Source organism: Lithobates pipiens, unplaced genomic scaffold, assembly GCF_037356315.1.
Source record: "Lithobates pipiens isolate NorthernLeopardFrog02 unplaced genomic scaffold, aLitPip1_a1.2 Scaffold_23, whole genome shotgun sequence".
In the NCBI taxonomy this organism is placed as follows: domain Eukaryota; kingdom Metazoa; phylum Chordata; class Amphibia; order Anura; family Ranidae; genus Lithobates; species Lithobates pipiens.
Genome location: NW_027507785.1, coordinates 234,798,820 through 234,820,816, shown reverse-complemented (window position 1 = coordinate 234,820,816; position 21,997 = coordinate 234,798,820). Strand labels below are relative to the sequence as shown.

At 41.9% G+C, this 21,997-nt stretch overlaps 1 protein-coding gene across 4 annotated transcripts in view; it reads right to left on the bottom strand.

The window, feature by feature from the left end:
* Window positions 1-5,427: 5,427 nt before the first annotated feature.
* ZNF644 (zinc finger protein 644) overlaps window positions 5,428-21,997 on the bottom strand; it is a 103,255-nt gene continuing 86,685 nt past the window's right edge. For all 4 annotated transcript variants that reach the window (XM_077452936.1, XM_077452938.1, XM_077452937.1 and 1 more), the window contains 3 exons: window positions 13,341-13,463; window positions 11,823-11,925; window positions 5,428-6,738 (listed from right to left, as the gene is read on the bottom strand). In XM_077452936.1, coding sequence (XP_077309062.1) covers window positions 6,546-6,738; window positions 11,823-11,925; window positions 13,341-13,463 — 419 coding nt within the window. In that variant the 3' untranslated portion in view covers window positions 5,428-6,545. The remainder of the gene's footprint in view (window positions 6,739-11,822; window positions 11,926-13,340; window positions 13,464-21,997) is intronic.

Here is a 21,997-nt window from a genome sequence, read left to right as displayed (position 1 = left end):
TATCCTCTGAACTCGCTCCTGTAGCCAGATTTCAATCCATGTACTCACCCTATGGGCCAACGGACCTTATTTTGTACAGTAAATGTTTACAGGGAACTGTATCAAATGCTTTTGCAAAATCCAAATACACCACGTCTACAGGCCTTTCGTTATCCAGATGGCAGCTCACCTCCTCATAGGTTAATAGATTGGTTTGACAAGAACGATTCTTTATGAATCCATGCTAATTACTGCTAATGATACAGTTGTCATTGCTACAATCTTCTCTTATTCCCTCCAAGAGCTTGCATACAATTCACAATTGATGTTAGGCTAACTGGTCTGTAATTCACAGGGATGTAGGTTACCCCTTTTTTTTAAATATTGGTGCTACATTGGCTTTTCTCCAATCGGCTGCTACCATTCCAGTCAGTAGACTGTTCATAAAAACTAGGAACAATGGTCTGGCAATTACTTGACCAAGTTCCTTAAGGACCCTCGGGTACAAGCCACCTGGTCCTGGGGACTTATTGTTATGTTTCTCAAGTATTTTTCTGATTCTGTTAGCCATGAGGGTGCTTCCCGTTATGTGTCAGGAGGATACTGAACCCCCCCCCCCCGCGCGCTGATTCCCTCGTGAAGAGAAGAATAAATTCAATACCTTCGTCATCTCTCCATCTTTAGTAACCAGATTCCCTTCATTGTTCGTTATGGGACCAATATGATCTCCCTTTCTTACTATTTATGTACCTAAATAATTTCTATGGATTTTTCTTATTCTTCTCCGCTATGTGCCTTTCGTGTTCTATCTTAGCCGCCCTGATTGCACCCTTACATTTCTTGTTGTATTCTGGTTGGAATGCTGATTATGATCCCTCAGCCTTGTAATTTTTTGAAGGCCTTCACCTTTACTTTTATATGCATTTTCCTTTGGAGTTGAGCCACCCAGGCCTTTTATTAGCTCTTTAAATTGATTTCCCATTAGGATGCACTGGCTAATGCCCTTGTTTAATATGCTCTTAAATCATACCCATTTCTCCTCTGTGTTCTTTGTTCCTAAGATTTTATCCCAATTAGCATCTTCTAGCAAGGCACATAGTTAGGGAAGTTGGCCATTTTGAAATTCAGTGTCTTTGTATTCCCCTTAGGTTTCCTATCAGTTTGATTTATACTGAAACTAATTGACCTGTGATCGCGGTTTCCTAAATTGCCCCATATTTCCAGATCCGTGATCAAGTCTATATTGTTGTTAATCAGTAGGTCTAGTAACGCTTTGTTTATAGTTGGCGCATTTACCATCTGGCCCATGAAATTGTCCTGCAAGACCTTTTGGAACTGGCGAGCCTTAGATGAATGCACGGTTACTTCCACCCAGTCTGGATAATTAAAATCCCCCATTATGACACATCGCATCCTTGCCGCTAATCCAAATTGTGATAGGAGGTACCTCCTCCCAATGGTTAGGGGGCCTATAGCATACTCCCAGTATTACTTTCCCCTTAGTTTCATCCCTCTGCAGCTCTACTCATAAGGATTCCATCTCCTCACTTGCTCCCTTAGTGATATAAAATTTCTCACATTCACTTGTACATCATTTTTGATACAGACATACCCCACCCCCTTTTTTTACCCTCTCTATCCCCTGCAATATAGGGAATACCCTTGAATAGTTGCCAGCCAATCAAAAGAGGTGTTGAGTAGTCTCTAAACTTCCTACAAAAATCTAAATCTAAAAAACAGTGGCTCTAGTTCTCCCGTCTTTTAGGCCAGACTCCTGGCATTAGTGGACATGACATGTAGTTTAGACCAGTGGCATACTGTATCCTCATTGGGTGTTCTGAGGTTCCAAATAGGACTTGTTACTATACTTACCTCGGTTTTACATGCTTTAGTCAACCTACCGCTAATACCCCCAATACTACCCTCTGGAGTATGTTCCGCGCTGACTATCTCTACCTCTTTTTTGGTTCAATATACTTCAATGGAGAAGCTGCAGAAAATACTGTATTTGCTGGCGTATAAGACTACCTTTTACACTTAAAAAAAATGCCCAAAAATCGGGGGTCGTCTTATACGCCAGGTATACAATGCTGCCCGATGGATGTCAGCCCCCAAATGTCTGCTAATACTGTATGTGGCTTCAGCTACAACAGTATACGCCATTGAGCCAATCCCGGCGAGCGATGTATTCTATTAATGAATACAGAGCCTGCTTGGATTGGAGTAACAACCTCGGCCAATCCAAGCAGGCTACATAGAGTAGCCTGCTCGCATTGGCTTTGAGAGAGATAGAGAGGGGCAAGGGCTGATGATGCTACAGCTTCTGCCAATCCAAGCAGGCGTTGTATTCTTTAAAATAATACACCGCTCACCATACTTCCCTGGGTAAATCCATTCACTGATCTCCTACTACTATACATCCTGCTATTTGCCTTTGAGGTCCCAGGCACCCAAGAGGGACAGGCAAATCTGGGACATATGACAGGGGGGTTATTAAATGCATTTTGGTTGAAAATTCCCATAGAATGTAACCCAAAAGTGGTATAGGTTTGGTTAGTGAAAAATTCTACTTTCCAGAGTTGTGGCATTCAATAGATCTCTGTTTGTGTTATTGTTTGATTTACTTTATGACATAACACAGCATGGCGGATGATTAGTTGGCATTCTTGCTTTGTGTTTTTTTTAATGGTTCTAATGTTTTTTTTAAATGGTGTTGCCTCAGAAGGGGGGTAGTCTTATACTGCGAGTATTGCCCAAAACCTATGTTTTCACTTGAAAAATAGGGGGTCGTCTTATACGCCCAGTAGCCTTATACGCCGGCAAATACGGTAATGTAATGCGTTTTTGCAGCAATTTGTGTTTTTTAATCTGCCCAAAAAACACAAATTGCAGTAAAATCACATGCGCAAAAATCAAAAACGCACAGCAAAAAGCACGGCATAAACAGATCAAAAGCTAAAACTGCATAGGTGTGTACCGAGCCTTATGCTGGCCTCCCAGATCAATTTTCAGGTGAGAATATTCAGATGAAAAATCTTTGTACATTTGCTGAATGAAAGAATTTTGTTTGAAATTTTCACTTCGTTTCTGAACAAAAACCACATACACTGTCTGAAAATTCCTTTGACCGAGAAGTTTTCTATTATTTCCAAATTTTCCTATCACTTTGGTTGAGAATGAACGTCAATTTGACCCACTTTTTTTTATCCGATTAATCGAAACAATAATCGGCCAACTAATCGATTGTGAAAATAATCGTTAGTTGCAGCCCTACAATTCTTCATATGTTTGGGCCATGGGGTAGAGTGGCAAGACGGAAACCTTCTCTTATGAAGAAAAACATCCAAGCCTGGTTAAATCAGCAAAAACACATCTGAAGTCTCCCAAAAGCATGTGGGGAAAAATGTGTTATGGTCTGATGAAAATCAAGGTTGAACTTTTTGACCATAATTCCAAAAGATAGGTATGACGCAAAAAAAACACTTCACATCACCAAAAGAACACCATACCCACAGTGAAGCATGGTGGTGGCAGCATCATGCTTTGAGGCCGTTTTTCTTCAGCTGGAACAGGGGCCTTAGCCAAGGTAGAGGGAATTATAAACAGTTCCAAATACCAGTCAATATTGGCACAAAACCTTCAGGCTTCTGCTAAAAAGCTGAACATGAAGAGGAACTTCATCTTTCAGCATGGCAGCTACCCAAAGCATACATCCAAAACAACAAAGTAATGGCTTTACCATGAGATTTAAGTTTTGGAATGACCCAGTCAGAACCCAATTGAAAATCTGTGGGGTGATCTGAAGAGGGCGGTGCACAGGAGAAACCCTAGCAATCTGACAGATTGAGTGTTTTTTGCAAGGAAGAGTGGGCAAATATTGCCAAGTCAAGATATGCCATGCTGATAGACTCATACTCAAAAAGACTGAGTGCTGTAATACAATCAAGAGACGTTTCAACAAAGTATTAGTTTAAGGGTGTGCACACTTATGCAGCCATATTTTATTTTTACTTCCCTCCACCTAAAAGATTTCAGTTAATTGTTTAACTGAGTTGTACAGTTTACAGGTCACATTAAAAAGGTGAAAAGTTATGATTTTATCGTTCTGATTTTTTTGTACATTACAGAAACCTGACATTTTAACAGGGGTGTGTAGACTTTTTATATCCACTGTAAATCCTCCCATTAGCTCCAAACACAGGAGACTTGCTATAAATTTTATTCTAAGTGGTACACGGTACCAGCTTGGATGCTATTAAAGTATCCAACTGTACGTTCATCCGCAATGTCTAAAAGTTAACCCCTTTTGGGAGGCAGGCACTCAAAACCTGCAACTTCACATCCCCAAATGACCCCTACTTCGATTAACTGTACAAAAAGTTGTTAGTGCCACATTTCATAAATGCAGATACTAGGTCTTTGGAAAAATGCAAGGGTGCCTTTGCCAAAAGATTGGATTAAGGTAAATGAGATGATGGGAATGAGCAGTGGACAAAAAAAAAAACCTGAGGAATGAGTAAAATACATTCTATAGCATCTGGCCGATCAGGATACACTTCAGTTTTGCAGATTTTAAGAAGGATCTCAAATAGCCTGGGACCCCCCTAATAAGACCTCCATACACATAATCTTAGCTATGTGTAAAGATCATCAGGATCATTTGAAACGTTGGCATTTGGGATCTTTACTTTTTGTTTGACTTGAAGAAGGGTCCTGACCCTGAATCATGTAATCCTTCTGTCGGCCATCTCATTTCCCTGGTCTCTCAGGCATCAGCGCTTCTCACAGCTCCAGTACTTGGGCCAAGAGACCACGGGTTCCGTGGCACTACTTCTGCCAGGCCGTGACATCACTTCTATGCAACGGGAACAGATCATACGGCCTCCAGGAACTGGGATTTTAGGTTATTGCTGCAGCTCCTTCCTGCATCTCGTATCCCTGGTCAGGATCTTCCGGTCTGTGGCGTTATTTCCTCTCGCCCTGCTGCCCAGCTGTTTTCCATCAGAGCCTTCTGTCATCCAATGTGGCCCCAGCCTCCAGGTACTCAGAGTTCTGGTCTACTCCCATGTTACATAGGCTGCTGTATACCCAGGACCCCATTCCCTCACCTTTATGGAATAACAGATACATTTTTGTTTACCAGAGGCCTGGTCAAATTTCATTATTGGGGTCCAGGGCTGTTTTCCCTTGTTGGACTTTTTGTTTGTTAACTGTTTACCAAAGAGATCTTCACGAAAAAATACATTGGACTGAGACATTTGGAATGGGTTCTCATGCTCAGTTTTGGATGCAATCTGCCAAAGTTTATCAACTATGACTGTAATAACTTTGTCATTGTGAACTAAAAGTTCTATTATAAACTGTACTGTGCAGAATGTATTCCTCATCTTTCCTGTCATTGTAGAAAGATATTTAAAAAATGAAAACACAAATGAATAAGGCTGTCGGTGAAGTATAATGTACAATTTTTACTGCAAAAACTGAAAAATTATGAAAGCTTAAATCCAAGAATGACTTCTTACCCACCAAGGCATTAGAATGACAAAATTCCATCCTCACAACACATTTATTTCAATAGTTCTTTAAGTAGGCCCTTAGCACGAGCATAGTGTTACACAATTGTCATACACAATCACATCCAAAAGAGCTCTAAAATTGCAATTGTAAACATTCTCATATGTTGAAATATTAAACGTTTTTCTAAAATGCTCAAGTGTGGAGCGTAACTGAAAATCTTTAAAAAGTGTGTGGTGAAAAAAAAAATCTACTAGTACAGAAATGGGGTTTAATAAAATACTAAGTAGACAAAATGGCTAAGAACATTCATTAAAAAGAAAAACGAAAAAACATAAGTGAATTTCTTGCCAAGCAAAATAAGCTTGCTCAAAACCTACATAAAAGAAATGTCACGGGTAAATACATCTTTGTTGACAAAGTAGGAGGTAGCATGGATGCACCAGTTAGTGAGAAATGCAACTGAAATAGAGTGTATTTTCTTACAACAAATAAATTCCAGTACTATTTACACTTTTTTTTTTTTCAGAAATAGGTTAAACAATCCACCCTCCACTTTTTAGTACAAAAGCCTTGTGTAATAATAATAATAATAAAAAAAATTCAACACAGGTATCTTCTGTACAGAATAGCACTGATTGCCCTAGTCAAATGAACAGTCTTGGAACTCTGCAGTATAATGGTAATACCTAATGCCCTATACAAACCAATAAAGTTTTAGGAACGGTCTTTAGAAAATATATTGTATAAACACAATTAGATTGTTTTTATTTATTTTTTTATAATTTAAAAGCAGATGGTTTTCCATGGTTGAAGGATATTTAGTATTTGATTCTTGGTTTAAACTGTTTAAAAAGGCTTAAATTCATGGGTGTTTAGCTTAGCACATTATGTAGGAAGAGAAGTGTAGACTGTTAGGTCTGCGATAGTTCAGTTTAAGGTTGCGGCACATCAGTATCTCTTTGTCCTTTGTACTATAAACAATTGTAGAAAAGAAAAAAAAAAGTCCTAATATACATCCATGGTAACTACATTGTCTTGTAGAATTGCTTTTATGTTGCAGCTTCAGCCATTAATAAAGGGACATTTGTTTCAGTGATTGAAGGGAGTTTCTTTAGTAGCGGTTCCACTTCAACCATTCCAGCTCCAGTCCGTGGAAGGTTTGCATTGACAATGTGACGTTGCAAATGTTTTATCCAATCTTCTTGTACAGTCAGAGGTCCACGAAAGACTAGTCCACAAAACCTGTTAAAAGACAATGCTTTTTAATAATGAGCTTCAAATACAAATTGTTCAAAATCAAGTTACACACAATACAATGACATTTCAGACAAAACAACACCATGAAAAATTGCTTAACCACTTGTCTATTGCCATATAGCAGTTTTACTGCTACAGGGCGACTGCGTAGAATCATGTATATGTGATTCTGCACTTCCAAGTATTGGGCGTGAGGTCGACAGCTTGCTCCTGCTGTGTTTCTACACAGCAGGAGCTGATCAGTAGGTCCCGTGGACCCAATGTCTGCCAGCACCCGCTAATCGTTCATTACACAGGCAGAATGGCAATTTGCCTATGTAAACAAGGCAGAACGCCATTGTGTCAGTAAGAAAGGCATGGATCTTGTGTGTCTGTGCCTTGCCCTAGTAAAAGCCCTCCCACAATAAAGTAAAACACCAGCTAGGCACAGTTAACCCTTTGATTACCCCTGATGTTAAACCCTTCCCAGCCAGTGTCATTAGCACAGTGACTGTGCATATTTTTAGCTCTAATCACTGTATTAGATCACTGCAAGCCTTCGCCGGGCCGCTTTCCAGCGCTGCCGTGATTGGAGGTTGTGCTCTGCACATGCGTGCATCCATCTCCCGGCATCGGGGTGCCCTTCGCTCTATTCGGAGGAGTCGGCCGAGTCACGTGTAGTCTGAGACTCCGCCCCACACCACCCCGGCAAACCGAGGAGCCGCTGTCACCATGAAGAGGTGAGAAAACCCGAGACACCGGAGGGGGAGGGGAGCACTGAGAGGAGGTGGGGCAGTGACACCATATGAGAGGGGAGGAATGTGTCATCTATACTGGGGGGACGTGCGTGCGTGTGTGTATTTCTCCCCTTTTTCATTTTTTTTATCCGATTAATCGAAAAAATAATCGGTCGATTAATCGATTATGAAAATAATCGTTAGTTGCAGCCCTACTTCGGATACACTCATAGCAAAGTACTGACATAATCTAGGGCTGCATCAACGCAGGGATAAGCCTGAATAATCTGTTGAATCTAGAAATATTTGCCAAGGAGGACAGTAGACCCTTATAGGAGAACAAATAAATAATCCCTTTTATGAAAGGAGGCCACAGCATCCAGATATGCTAATAGAGAACAGAGAGCACCAAGTTTAAATCCCAGGGCGGCAAAAAAGACCGTACAGGCGGAGCTACAGAAAAGGAGAAAAAAAGCAAAAATTGCTAGAGCCAAAACATCCCAGCAGGGAGCCTAGGTCTTTACTCCTGACTAGACAGAAAAAAACTGATTGCCTATGGCAGAGAGGGGGTTATATACCAGCTGATGATGGCCCATGGGCATAGCCAAGTTTTTTTGTTTTGCCTAGTCCTACAGAAGACGATATAACCCTATAGTCAAGATTAATGAAGCACTGTGTCTGTCGATGAACTAAAGAGAAAAACAAACTTAGTTGGCTGCTGACACTTCTTGTATAGGAGCTGTCAAAATAGGAGTCAAATGACAGTTGACTAGGACATCCTTAAGCTTAAAGGGTCTCTGACAGATTTGATAAGAGCCTAGACAAGTTATTTCTTGGAGGATTGCCAAGGACCCAGCACAAGAAAAAGCAGATTCAGCCTGGGTTCACAATGGCGCAATCTCAACGATCGCATTTGATTCACATCCGTACCACAGGTGCAGATCACATGCGATCTCTGAGCAATGAGAGTTCAGCCATACAACTGTATGGCTGAACTCACATTAGATTCACACAGAGGGACTTGTTTTTCCCTGCACTAGAATCAGATTGCATGGGCAGTCTCATCTATGTGATTGGATTCCTGTGCAAGTTCACAGTTTGTACTGCGATCTGTGAACTAAATCTTGTTAATGACACCCACAGCGGTTCCTAGAAGAGGGAGGGATGTGAGGTGGGAACCAGCGCTGTAAGAAGTGCAATCCTAAGACTGAAATGAGACAGGAAAGGGATTAGGAGGGTTTCCATCAGCAAGGGCTGCCCCAAGCTGTCTTTGTGTGTATTTGTACCTAGCTTCTGCAGGTGGAACTATAAGGCAGTTCCTAAGATATATTTCGCTGTGTTTTTCAAATGAACAGAAAAGTTCATGGTTCTATAAATTTCTGTTTATTGATAAGCCCTTCTCCATAGTAGGCCTGGTTATCATTTACTAAACCTTGTAAACAGAAGTAAACAAAAGCCTGTGGTTAAAGCCTAAATTGTACCTTAAAGTGATTGTAAAGTCTTTTTTCTTTCGTATGAAAATAACAAACCTGTTATACTTGGATGCCCCCATAGTAAGCTACTTGCTGTGGGGGCACATAACAGGAGGGAGAGGCCAGGAACACCAAAGAGGGACATGAAATGATGAGGATATTGGCTGCTCTGTGCAAATCCACATCAATTTCAGGTCCCTCTTCGGTGCTCCTGGCCTCTCCCTCCTGTTATGTGCCCCCACAGCAAGTAGCTTACTATGGGGGCATCCGAGTCGAGGATCTGTGTGTCCAGACACGGAGCTGCAGTTCGACCCCTCTCTCTCATGATTGGCTAACTGACTTTGATTGATGGCACCGTTGCTGTGTCTCAGCCAAACAGGAGGGAGAGTCCCGGAAGGCCGAGACACTCGTGCACATTGCTGGATAGAGATGGGGCCGAGTTAAATATTAGGGGGGTTTGTATCTTAATGCATTAAGATACAAAACCTTCTGTCTTGTCAACCGCTTTAAAAAAGGAGTATGCACCTGAACTGAATAATGAGCAAAGGATATCAAGCAAAACATTTCTCATTTTCTATTGAGTGGGGAAGGATTACAACCCAGATTTTTTTTGCACCTGTGTCCCTTTGGGGAGATTTCCAATCACTTCCCGCCCTGTAGATAAAACAACAAAGTGAGAGGAAATCAACTCAAACAGCGTTCACTGTAACAAGTGTGCCCAATGGAAGATTTACACTGCATTTTCAGTTCCCAGGGCAAACTGGGAAAAAAAATTGGATGCAGTTTAGATTCACTTTAAATGCAAGAATCTTACATTTTTAAGTTGTGCATCTACTCCGCAGTACCAGTCCCAACAAAACACTGCAGGGGGAGGGGGGGACCAATACTATCTGCGAGGAAGAAGCAGCCCTTCGCCAGTGATCTGACATCTGGTACTCAAAGCTACAGTGCCTTGCGAAAGTATTCGGCCCCCTTGAACTTTTCAACCTTTTGTCACATTTCAGGCTTCAAACATAAAGATATAACATTTTAATTTTTTGTGAAGAATCACCAACAAGTGGGACACAATTGTGAAGTGGAACGAAATCTATTGGATAATTTAAACTTTTTTAGCAAATAAAAAACTGAAAAGTGGTGCGTGCAAAATTATTCGGCCCCTTTACTTTCAGTGCAGCAAACTCACTCCAGAAGTTCAGCGAGGATCTCTGAATGATCCAATGTTGTCCTAAATGACTGATGGTGATAAATAAAATCCACCTGTGTGTAATCAAGTCTTTGTATAAATGCACCTGCTCTGTGATAGTCTCAGGGTTCTGTTGAAAGCGCAGAGAGCATCATGAAGACCAAGGAACACACCAGGCAGGTCCGTAATACTGGTGGAGAAGTTTAAATCCGGATTTGGATACAAAAAGATTTCCCAAGCTTTAAACATCCCAAGGAGCACTGTGCAAGCGATCATTTTGAAATGGAAGGAGTATCAGACCACTGCAAATCTACCAAGACCTGGCCGTCCCTCCAAACTTTCAGCTCAGACAAGGAGAAGACTGATCAGAGATGCAGCCAAGAGGCCCATGATCACTCTGGATGAACTGCAGAGAACTACAGCTGAGGTGGGAGAGTCTGTCCATAGGACAACAATCAGTCGTACGCTACACAAATCTGGCCTCTATGGAAGAGTGGCAAGAAGAAAGCCATTTCTTAAAGATATCCATAAAAAGTCTCGTCTAAAGTTTGCCACAAGCCACCTAGGAGACACACCAAACATGTGGAAGAAGGTGCTCTGGTCAGATGAAACCAAAATCGAACTTTTTACCCACAATGCAAAACGATGTGTTTGGTGTAAAAGCAACACAGCTCATCACCCTCAACACACCATCCCCACTGTCAAAGATGGTGGTGGCAGCATCATGGTTTGGGCCTGCTTTTCTTCAGCAGGGACAGGGAAGATGGTCTAAAATTGAGGGGAAGATGGATGCAGGCAAATACAGGACCATTCTGGATGAAAACCTGTTGGAGTCTGCAAAAGACCTGAAACTGGGACGGAGATTTATCTTCCAACAAGACAATGATCCCAAACATACAGCAAAATCTACAAAGGAATGGTTCACAAATAAACGTATCCAGGTGTTAGAATGGCCAAGTCAAAGTCCAGACCTGAATCCAATCGAGAATCTGTGGAAAGAGCTGAAAACTGCTGTTCACAAACGCTCTCCATCCAACCTCACTGAGCTCAAGCTGTTTTGCAAGGAAGAATGGGCAAGAATTTCAGTCTCTCGATGTGCAAAACTGATAGAGACATACCCCAAGCGACTTGCAGCTGTAATCGCAGCAAAAGGTGGCTCTACAAAGTATTAACGCAAGGGGGCCGAATAATTTTGCACGCCCCACTTTTCATTTTTTTATTAGTTAAAGTTTCAAAAATCCAATAGATTTCGTTCCACTTCACAATTGTGTCCCACTTGTTGGCGATTCTTCACAAAAAATAAAAATGTTATATCTTTATGTTTGAAGCCTGAAATGTGGCAAAAGGTTGAAAAGTTCAAGGGGGCCGAATACTTTTGCAAGGCACTGTAGAGCTATTTAATCAGTAGGAAAAAAGAGCTTTGTCGATTGAAGACTCTGGCTTAGTGTCAACAAATAAGCTTTTTTTGTTTGTTTGTTTGTTTGTAGGTATATTCATGTTGTACCAGACTGGTTCATTGTTTCAATATAAAATCAAGCCACTATGCAAAAAAACTGAGGAAAGCACTGAAGTCAGTACTCCTGCATACTTTTACCTGGTCAATGGTTAAGAAGGAAAGCAAAGAAAAAAGCCAGTTATAAAGATTAGTTAAAATATTTCTATAGACCTATGAATACTGTTCGCATCTGTAAATTATACCTGCATCTCAAGACATAAACTTCATCTGCACTGTGCGGTAAAGGTAGCACTTTCTTCTTACTTCCAGACCGTGATCTTGACTTCTTTTGCTTGCAGTCCAAAACTAGAACACAAAAAGTAAAATTTAGAATGGGGACAGATCTGCACAATATTAACACATCTTTGCAAAATGGAAATAAAGTACTGTATGTATGAATATGTATGGCCATTTCAAGTTAAACTTTTCACAGCCATTGAACTTGCCATCTATTTCTATAAATAGCAACAAAAATAAAATGCAATAAACATTGCTGAAGAAGGATTAGAAAAGTACCCATGAAATCTAAATGCAAGTAAGTTTGTGTGAAAATGGCGTTCTGTGTGGTATAATCGCAGGGAAACAGCTAGTAGTGATGGCATTAACAATTAAACACCTGCATGGAATTTATCCATGCCGGTTTATCTTCTCCCAGTCAAATAGGATAATACTCCTTTTAGTGTTAACAATAATGGATTATTAAACTTTGGGCCTTTAACCAGCATTCAAATGGTATCATTGTAAGTCACTCAATGGAAGACAAAAAGTAGTCTGATAATTTAACATATCAAACACCTTTACTACTGCCTGGAGTATGCATGTTCTCCCTGTGCCTGCATGGGTTTCCTCTGGGTACTCTGGTTTACTCCCACACAGCTAAGACATGCTGGGAGGTTAGCAGACGTGCTAAATGTCTAAATTAGCCCTAGTAAGGACTGATGTTGATATGAAAGTACATTATACTTATATATAAAGCGCTGCATAAATTGACGGTGCTTTACAAGTACTTCGTAATAAATTCTAAAACGTTATAAAGCTCTGCTATAACCCTGGAGAGTTATTCAGTCATTGCCCATATTATAGCGCTGCCTCCAGAACTAAACTTCCAAGAAGACCCACTAGTAAAAGAAGAGCATTGGCTGTCATTAGTGGTCTCTGCTTGTCTTTGAGAGTTCCTTCCCTGCGGCTAGCAAACAGGGAAAAACCATCAAAAATCACAACCAGCAGGAACTGAAAGTGAAAGCAGCCCCAAAAAAGTCATTTTTACTGGGGCTAGGGAGGACAATGGACACACAGAGCAGGCTCGGGAGTGAGCATACACGAATGCCCCCATAGCAAGCAGCTTACTATGGGCGATCTCGACGGGGGGAGGGGCAGTAGCACTAGTGGGGGACCCGAGAAAAGGAGGGTCGGTGCTGCTCTGTCAAAATCATTGCACAAAGCAGGTAAGTATAACACGTTAGTGTTTTTTTTTTTTTAAATACAAATTGTGCCTTTAGAACCACTTTGAACAATTCTAGTGCAAAGGTTACAGGTTTCCAAACGACAGTATAATGGGGTAACGCCGTCAGGGCATTTAGATGCATACAATTTAGTAAAATTGTTTCTCATTGCCTACTGGAAAATGTAAGATTTTTTTAATGCAGCCCTAAAGTTTCTTTAAGAGGTTTTTGGTTGCAAATTACTACTTCTGCCAGAAGACTCTTCTTTGCACGGCATACCTGTTCCAGTCAAAAGACCAGCACTCTTCTTTCGGGAATACGCACGCAAATGGTTGGACAGGCTAACTGCACTTGTAAAGGTTGTATTGCAGTTCAAACAAGTCTTAAGCTTTGCCGACATACCTACAAATTAAAAACCATACAAAACAAAAAACATTTAAATACAAATTTATCCCAAAAACATCTATAATATGATAACATTTTATAAAAGAAAAAAATATGCAAATACAACATCCTGAAAACATTTACAATATGATACCCTTACATTCAGGTATAGACCAAGTACATTAGAAAGACAGAATAGACTTAAAAATTCAATTGCAATGCAAGTCTGTAGCTGCAGTGTCACCATAAGTTACATTTTCTGCAGATACAGAAAACATCTGTTCATCTGGTCAGAAATTTTGTGGCCCTGTAACCTCCTGTGAACTCTAGGCACAAAAAACATTTAATCTAAACATATTCCTCAATATCCACAAATGATAGCAATCCACTTTGTGTGCACCCAATGCCTTTGAAAATCCAGCTATTACCTTTTCAAAGTAGCTGCGACATCATCAATATGCAGTACATAGCCTGCAGTGGGAGGGGATTAGTAAACCCTACTCATTACAGGCGGACTACTGAAAACTACAGGAGGAGGAGGAGGAGCAGACAAAAACTGGTCACCCTACACAAGGAGAGAGCAGCGTTGAAAGCTCTTTATTACAGGAACCTTCTGCACAGAGGCAACATTTTGCACTGAATTACTGCTCAGAAGTGGAAGAAATATACAAAGTACACCAAGATTCAAATTTAAAACAAAAAACGCTTGTTATATTAAGATATTTGCTTATCTTGGAGTTCAGCTTTAACTGGAATCTCAAACAATGTTTATCCGCTTTATCAGCTTCTGGAAACTACAAAGCTACATTTAGGCCTCTTTCACACGATTGGCCCCCTCGCATCCGCCTGTCCGTTTTTAGGCGGATCAGAGCGGGCCACCCATTGACTTCTATGGGCAGGCGGATGTCAGCGGAAATGTTTCCGCTGACACCTGCCTGCCATCCAATCCAACAAGATCTGTTTAAAACAGACGGATGGCGATACCGTCGCCATCTGTCCAGCAGATGGGATCGGATGAAAACAGACAGCTGAGCTAGCAGAGTCCGTCCAACAGATATGCTCGGTGTGAACCCAGCTTTATCCATGAGTTGGGATTTAAATCAGTAAGACTGTTATATACAGCTACCTTTTAAGTGATTGGGCATCGGCTAAAAAAAAAAAAAAAAAGCCTGCAGGGACATCCACCGGTATAAGCCCTCCCCACTCTCACCTAGACTCTAAGCTATAGGAAGAACAAAAAAGCAAAAAGGAGAACCTGTGTCCCATAGCGTACTCCAAGAAATTGATTTTACTGCAAGGAGAACATGAGGCAGAGTCTAAGTGTGGTATATTACCTATTTATTGTGGAGAAAGACAAATGGCAACTGACATGTGGCAGATAAAAACAAATGCTCTTTCAATCTCTTGTGATTTACTCATGTATGTGTTTATACCACCTATACACAATTGCTGCACTTATTCTAGGGCCTCCTGGTGTTTCCTTTCGGTTCCAAAGATTCTTACACCGATTTTTACTTACGATCGTGGTACCCTGCAATGCTGATGTACCCATTGGAGGCTCCACGAGGATGATGAAAATTGTTTTTCAATCATCAGAGCACTACAAGGTAAAAATCTCCTAAACTACGCATGTATAGAAGATATTTCCACTTTCTATAGGCAAGCCTTATTCTAGACTTACCTATACGTAAAAGTGACAATCGAGAGTTTACAACCACTAACTCTTCTTGTGTACACTAGCCACTTCTTTGCTCCAAATACACACCTACATTTTTTATGGATTTTACTAGCAAGTCTAAAAAATATTTTTCCAAACAGCACAGACACAGGCTTCTTTAAAGGGTTAGTTCTCCTTAACCAAAAAAACTGCCTACACAGATACAGGACGTCTGTAGATTAATACAAGTTGTGCAGCTTTGACCAAAACGGAATAACACCCCTATTATAGGAGTAGGCCATTTAAGTATCTCAAAGCTGGACTGGAAAACTCCCAGGATGTTGCCAAGAGAGGCCCAATTATACCTGTCACCATCACAGGAGTGAGCTCTTACTCAAATTCGGGTCTCATTGCATACTAGACACCTTAGCACAAGCAGACTCCGCTGCTCCAAACTCAAAACAGGAGCACAGAGTGCAGCCATCTCTGACACCATAGGCCCTGATGATTACAGTAGCAACAATTTCATGTTCTTAAAGGCCACCTCCACGAGAACGCTCACCACAGACCATTGAGGAGAGGCATGAAAGTCTTGATTCTGCTTCAGGAGGATTTATTTGCTTCGAAGACGACTGCTTACTCAGACCCCATCTCCTTCACTCCCTCCTTACCCAGGGTGCGAGTGGACCTCTTACAGCCATCTCTCTACAAATCCATAAGGATATCTGTCATCTATTCCAATACAGTGAAAAGAGACAGCCGAGAATTCCTCCTTGAACACCAAGGTCCCCGAAGATGGAAAACCCGAGAGAGTTTGGAAGAAACCGAATACTGCCCAAGAGCTAGAGCAGATTTGCTGCTCTATAATTTTTATTTATGGAGGCAAGTGTCTCCCGAAAAAAGGAAGCCAAGCATACCAGGGTCCCAATACCCCAGTGCCAAATGAACCATGCTTGAAAGGCCTACAAGGGGGCACAATATAAAATCCTTAGCACCAACACCAAGGGTGGCAACCTTGCAGTGTCCCATTCCCTGGAAGTGATGTGGTCTGTGCATTGTAGGAGATCAGCAAAGTGCGTCCTGCTCACTACTATCCTCAAAGAAAATGGCATATTCCAAAAGGGGCTGGCATAGTAGCACAGGAGTGAAGGGAGCTGGGATCTGTCAATGGATGCTCACAGCATCCCCCCCAGTGGCACAAAACTAAGGACCTGGCCTGGGCACTGTCCCCCTAGGATAGAAGCATCAGTAGGGACTGAAAACTGCCAGTATACTAGAGCACTGAGACTTAGCAGAGAAAGGCAGTTAAAGCACAAATCCATGCATTAACCACTTCAATACCGGGCACTTAAACACCTTCCTGCCCAGACCAATTTTGAGCTTTCAGCGCTGTCGCACTTTGAATGACAATTGCGCGGTCATGCTACACTGTACCCAAATCACTTTTTTCCCCACAAATAGAGCTTTCTTTTGGTGGTATTTGATCACCTCTACGGTTTTTATTTTTTGCTAAACAAATAAAAAAATACAGAAAATGTTGAAAAAAAAAAAATGTTTTTTTGTTTCAGTTTCAAAACTTTGCAAATAAGTAAGTTTTCTCCTTCACTGATGGGCACTGATGGGGTTACACTGATGGGCAATGATAAGGCGGCACTGATGAGGTGGCACCAATGAAGTGGCACTGATGAGGTGGCATTGATGGACACTGATAGGCGGCACTGATGGGTGGCACTGATGGGCGACACGGATGGGCACTGATAGGTGGCACAAATTGGCACGGATGGGCATGGGTTAGGCGGCACAGGTGGGCATGGGTAGGCGGCACAGGTGGGCATGGGTAGGCGGCACAGGTGGGCATGGGTTAGGCACTGATAGGCGGCACAGATGGGAACTGATAGGCGGCATTGTATTATAATATATTGCACTAATGGATGCAAATCAGTGCCAATCAATAATGCATGCCAATCAGTGATGCCCATTGTGGGCACTGATTGGCATCCATTATGGGCACTGATTGGCATCCATTGTGGCACTGACTAGAATCCCTGGTGGTCTAGGGTGGCATACCTTGTCCTTGGCATCCCTGGTGGTCTGGTGGCGTCCCTGGTGGTCCAGTGTGGGCATCCTCGGGGGGGGGCTGTGCTGATAATCGATCAGCACAGACCCCCCCTGTCAGAGGAGCAGCCGATCGGCTCTCCTCTACTCGCGTCTGACAGACGCGAGTGAGGAAAAGCCTATCACCGGCTTTTCCTATTTACACTGTGATCAGCCGTGATTGGACATTGGCTGATCATGTGGTAAAGAGTCTCCGTCGGAGACTCTTTACCGAGATCGTAGTTGCCGGGTGTCAGACTGACACCCCGCAACAACGATCGCCGCGATGCGATGCGCCCCCCTACTAGCAGGAGTAGTAGGGCTTAAGCTTTGCTATTCTGCCAGTGTCCAATCACCTGGAAGTGGAGCATTACCCCATGATCTAAGAATTGCAATTGCTGTGTCCTCTGATGTACGATTAGGAAAGTTTCAATGCTAAAACATTCACGTGATTGAAGGCAGAACAAAAGGAAGATCTCAAGGGAACCTTCCCCACAGGGCTGCAGGACAGCCCCAAGAGGATCTATGCTCAGACAATAGAGTGTCACAACGTCTTGCATGCAGCAAGAACCCAGTGTGTCACTTGCTAACAGTCCTGGGGGAACAGAGTCCTCCAGAAATGGTTTCTGCCCCCCCCCTCCAAGTAGAGTATACAGGGGCACAAATCTCTGCCTTAGGTATGTAGACCTCAGGTGAAGGAGAGATATACTGCAAATCATCATCTTCAGGAGAGACTGCTGTAGAGAATACTTTGTGACATCCAGCGTAAGACCAGGTCACTTGTCCTGTCTAACTCGTGTTCCTTCCCACTGCAGCACCTAAGTGCTGTCAAACAGAGTCCAATATGGAAGTCTCAAAAAAAGACTCAAAACAGGATCCTTGTGTACACTCCAGGGACCAAGCAAAAAAGGTCCACACTAGAAGGAGGCCATCCTGGGAAAGGGTTCCCCAACCACCCTCTCACTCCTATCTTGGGGGAGGGGGTGGACTCCTTGACTGTTGACACAGGATCCAAAAAAAAAAAGTATAATTTAGTGAGTTTATTCCGTTTGTTGCCAGATTCTTTTTTTTTTTTGGCGCACATTAAAGCTAATTTTAGGTTTGAAGTTTAGTTATAACCCCGAAACATTTACTAAAATCAGAGACCCTGGACAATAAAATGGTGGTAGATGCAATTTTCGATGTCATATCAGTGCAATCCTTTATCAAACCCCCATTCGAATAATATATATAAAAAAATAAATGAATAAATAAAAAAAAAAGGAAAGTTTATCTTCGTGCACACACTTTACCCATTTTTTTTTTCAACCTAAAAAGATGAGGCTCCGTCAAGTAAATAGATAATAAAAATAGCCAAGCTGTGTGCAACCATAAAACAAACTACGATAACTAAAAGTTACCCACAAGCTAAGAGTTTAAAGTGAATACATTAAAAAAAACCAATATGTGTAGCACAACTGTAATCTTCATATGTAGGTGCACCTGTGTATCCTTATGTTCATATGTGGGGTATTAAAACAGTTTAATTGATTTGATTAAACTTACTTAAAAGAGAAGTATGGGTTTGTTTTTTCCTTCATCATATTTACCTAGGTGGATGTAGCATCTGTCCCCAGGCATCTCTACACTGAGAATCAGCAGCTCTCCACTTTGCTCCACAACGCTCACTGGCGCACTGAGCTGTGGAGGGGCTGGGAGTACCCATCTCAGGCTCTCAGTGGCTCGCTGAGAGGCTGAAATGGGCATCAGTTCAGACACCTGGTGGATCCGGACTCAAATTGTCGGGATGAGACTGTGCCTGGATTGCATATCTGTGACGTCAGCAGAGAGAATTCAGTCCGCTCTCTGCTGAAAAGGGGCGAAGGAGTGCAAAACAAATTGCACTCCTGTGACCCATAGAAGCCCAGCCAAAGGAGCTTAGGCTGGACTTCTCATTTAATGTTATCACATAAGGGGCTGAAAGTCACTGAAGAGAAGCAAGCGGGTACTCATCTCAGACACCCATGAGGTCCCATTCAATGGATTGCTAATGTTAGGTCATGGATGCAGAGTGCAAACTGTACAAAAATCAAATAAGAGGAAAAGGCGCAGTAGCCATCTCCTAAAGACAATGCTGAGAGGTACCATGTACCACAAGGGCTGTAGAGAATTCAAGCGTAAGTGATTCTTCTAATGAAGGGAGCGAGTGTCATGAGAGAGAACCATTTCCAACACCCAACACTCCATTTGTATAATGGTAATGGGTCCCAGGATATGGAGATTCCAGCAAAATAAGTAGCAATACATTGTTTTGTGCAAAAGCACAAGTAGGATTATTGGAAATGACTGAAAGGTGCCACGCAAAGGGTTGGCCTGTGGGCTTAAGAGCATAACCTATGCACCCAATAGCCTGAAAGGTAAAAATACCCCAATGTATAATCAGCTCCCCATTTATAGCGATGGACAGGCATTTTCATGCAGAGGGCATTCCACATGGATTAACAGAGGTCTGGTTTTGAGGCCTGCAGGATAAGCAGCAGTCAGGTTCTTGGAGCCTGCTAGTAACTACAGCTAAAGCAGATGTGGGAGAAGGGTTGAAACAGGAGTTCATTATGGCTACCCATGGCATTGCTAATCATGTTGTAAAGGTCAGGAACAAACAGGCAAAGTCCCTCAAAGGCTAAGCGAGTCAAACTCCTTAGATGTTGCATCAGAGTCCCATCCACATAACCAGAGCACTCTGCAAATCTGTAGAGACTGTAGAGACATCAGTCCCATGCAAAACACAAGTTTAAACAATTAGCCATCACAACTGAAGCACAATTCTCCAGACATTTATTTAACCTGTGCTATGAAACTTGGGCCTACCCCAGTGGGGTAGGGATCCTTTTTGGTAATCCACCTATTCAGACATTGTTCTACAGATTAATGTCAATACTGGAAAGATGGGCAAGACCAGCTATTTCAAACTAGAATTTAAGGACTTTTTTTAATATATTTTAGTAGTGGCAGTGATCAGCGGTTTTCAGGAGGACTGCGACATAGTGGAGGACAAATCTGACACTAAGTGACACCAATACAGAGATCAATGCTAGGAAAATGCACGGTCACCGTATAAATGACACTGGCAGGGAAGGGGTTATCAGTGGCAAAGGGTTAAATGTGTTTCCTATATGTGCTAACTGTAGAGGTAGTGCTTTGACTAAAGGAAAACAGAGATCCGCGTTTCTGCTTAGAAACACGAGATCTCCATTTTGCTCTCTGGCAGAATGGTGGCCTGCCTCATTTACATAGGCAGACTGTTCTGCCTCTCCTGTTAAAGATGACAGGCGGCCAAAACCCACTAATTTGCTTCCACTGCGTCCAATAACAGCGGGGGCAGGGCTCCGGGACGGAAGAAGATAATCACGTACAGGAACGTGATTTTGCGCTTAAGGGCCACCCTGCCAGAGTACATATATGTGGGCAGTCCTCAAGTGGTTAAAAAAGTAATTACATAAGAGGTTTACATATATGGCTAATGTCATGCATGAGATAAGTAAGAGATTTCTTATTTAGTATACAATATTTAAATGTTCAGAACAGAATAAAAATCTGGTTAACAAAGTGGTAATTAAAGTGTTTTACCCATAAGACTGTAAAAAGGCGCAGCACTAAATTAGTTTGCTGATGAAGGCTGGGAGAAAAGGTGGTAAAAACACACAACCAAACAGCTGTTAGACAAAACATTTTATTCAGTGCCTTATGTTTATTACTCTAGATGCGAAACCAATAATGAAAGTTAATGATTTGAAGTTTCTTGAAAAAAATCTTTGTGCTAAACAAATGATCAACAAACTAGATTCAGTGTGTCACAGATAAAAGCAACACTAAGCTAAAGCACTGAGGTTTTTGCAACCAATTTTAGATCTCACAAAAGCGAAGGTTTTCAGTTAAATCTTAAGCCAGCCACATTTCGCTGGGATAGCCGTTGTACACAAGTAGATCTATTGATCCACTTGTGTACAGCCAGCCTATCAGGTTTTTCCCAAAACTGTCAGTGTCTCTGGATGTAGGCAACACTCTTCATTATACAACACAAGAGCACTGAGGGAGTGATTCCCACATCAGCACAGAGTGCGTTGATGGGGTAACTTATTCATACATTTACTTTTTCTTTCAACCTGCTGGCTGAAAAAATAAACTTACGGCCTGCCTTATGCAACTGAAAAGGAAATTTAACCTCCTCCTGTCTGGCCTATTCTAATAGGAGGGCTGGGGCTAGAAAAATTATATATATATATATATATATATATATATAAAAACGCAATACGCGTATATTGATTGGTTTACGCAAAATTTTGTGTCTACAAAATAGGGGATAGTTTTATGGCATTTTTATTAATATATTTTTTTTCATTAGTGATGGCGGCCATCTACGATTTGTCTCATGACTGCGACATTATGGCAGACACATCGGACACTTTTGACACTATTTTGGGACCATTGTCATTTATACAGCGATCAGAGCTATAAAAATGCACCGATTACTGTGCAAATGACACTGGCAGGGAAGGGGTTAAACACTAGGGGGCAATCAAGGGGTTAATTCTAACTGTGAAGGGATGGGCTTCCACTCCGACTGATGACAGGGAGCAGTGATCTCATGTCACTAGGCAGAACGCGGAAATGCCTTGTTTACACAGGAATCTCCCTGTTCCGAGTCTCCGTGACACAATCGCCGGGACACCGGCGAACATAGAGTCCACGGATCCTGCAATGGCAAAAGTCAAGGGAGCAGAACAGAAAACTTTTTTCACTACTATAAGGGGTTCATCTATTA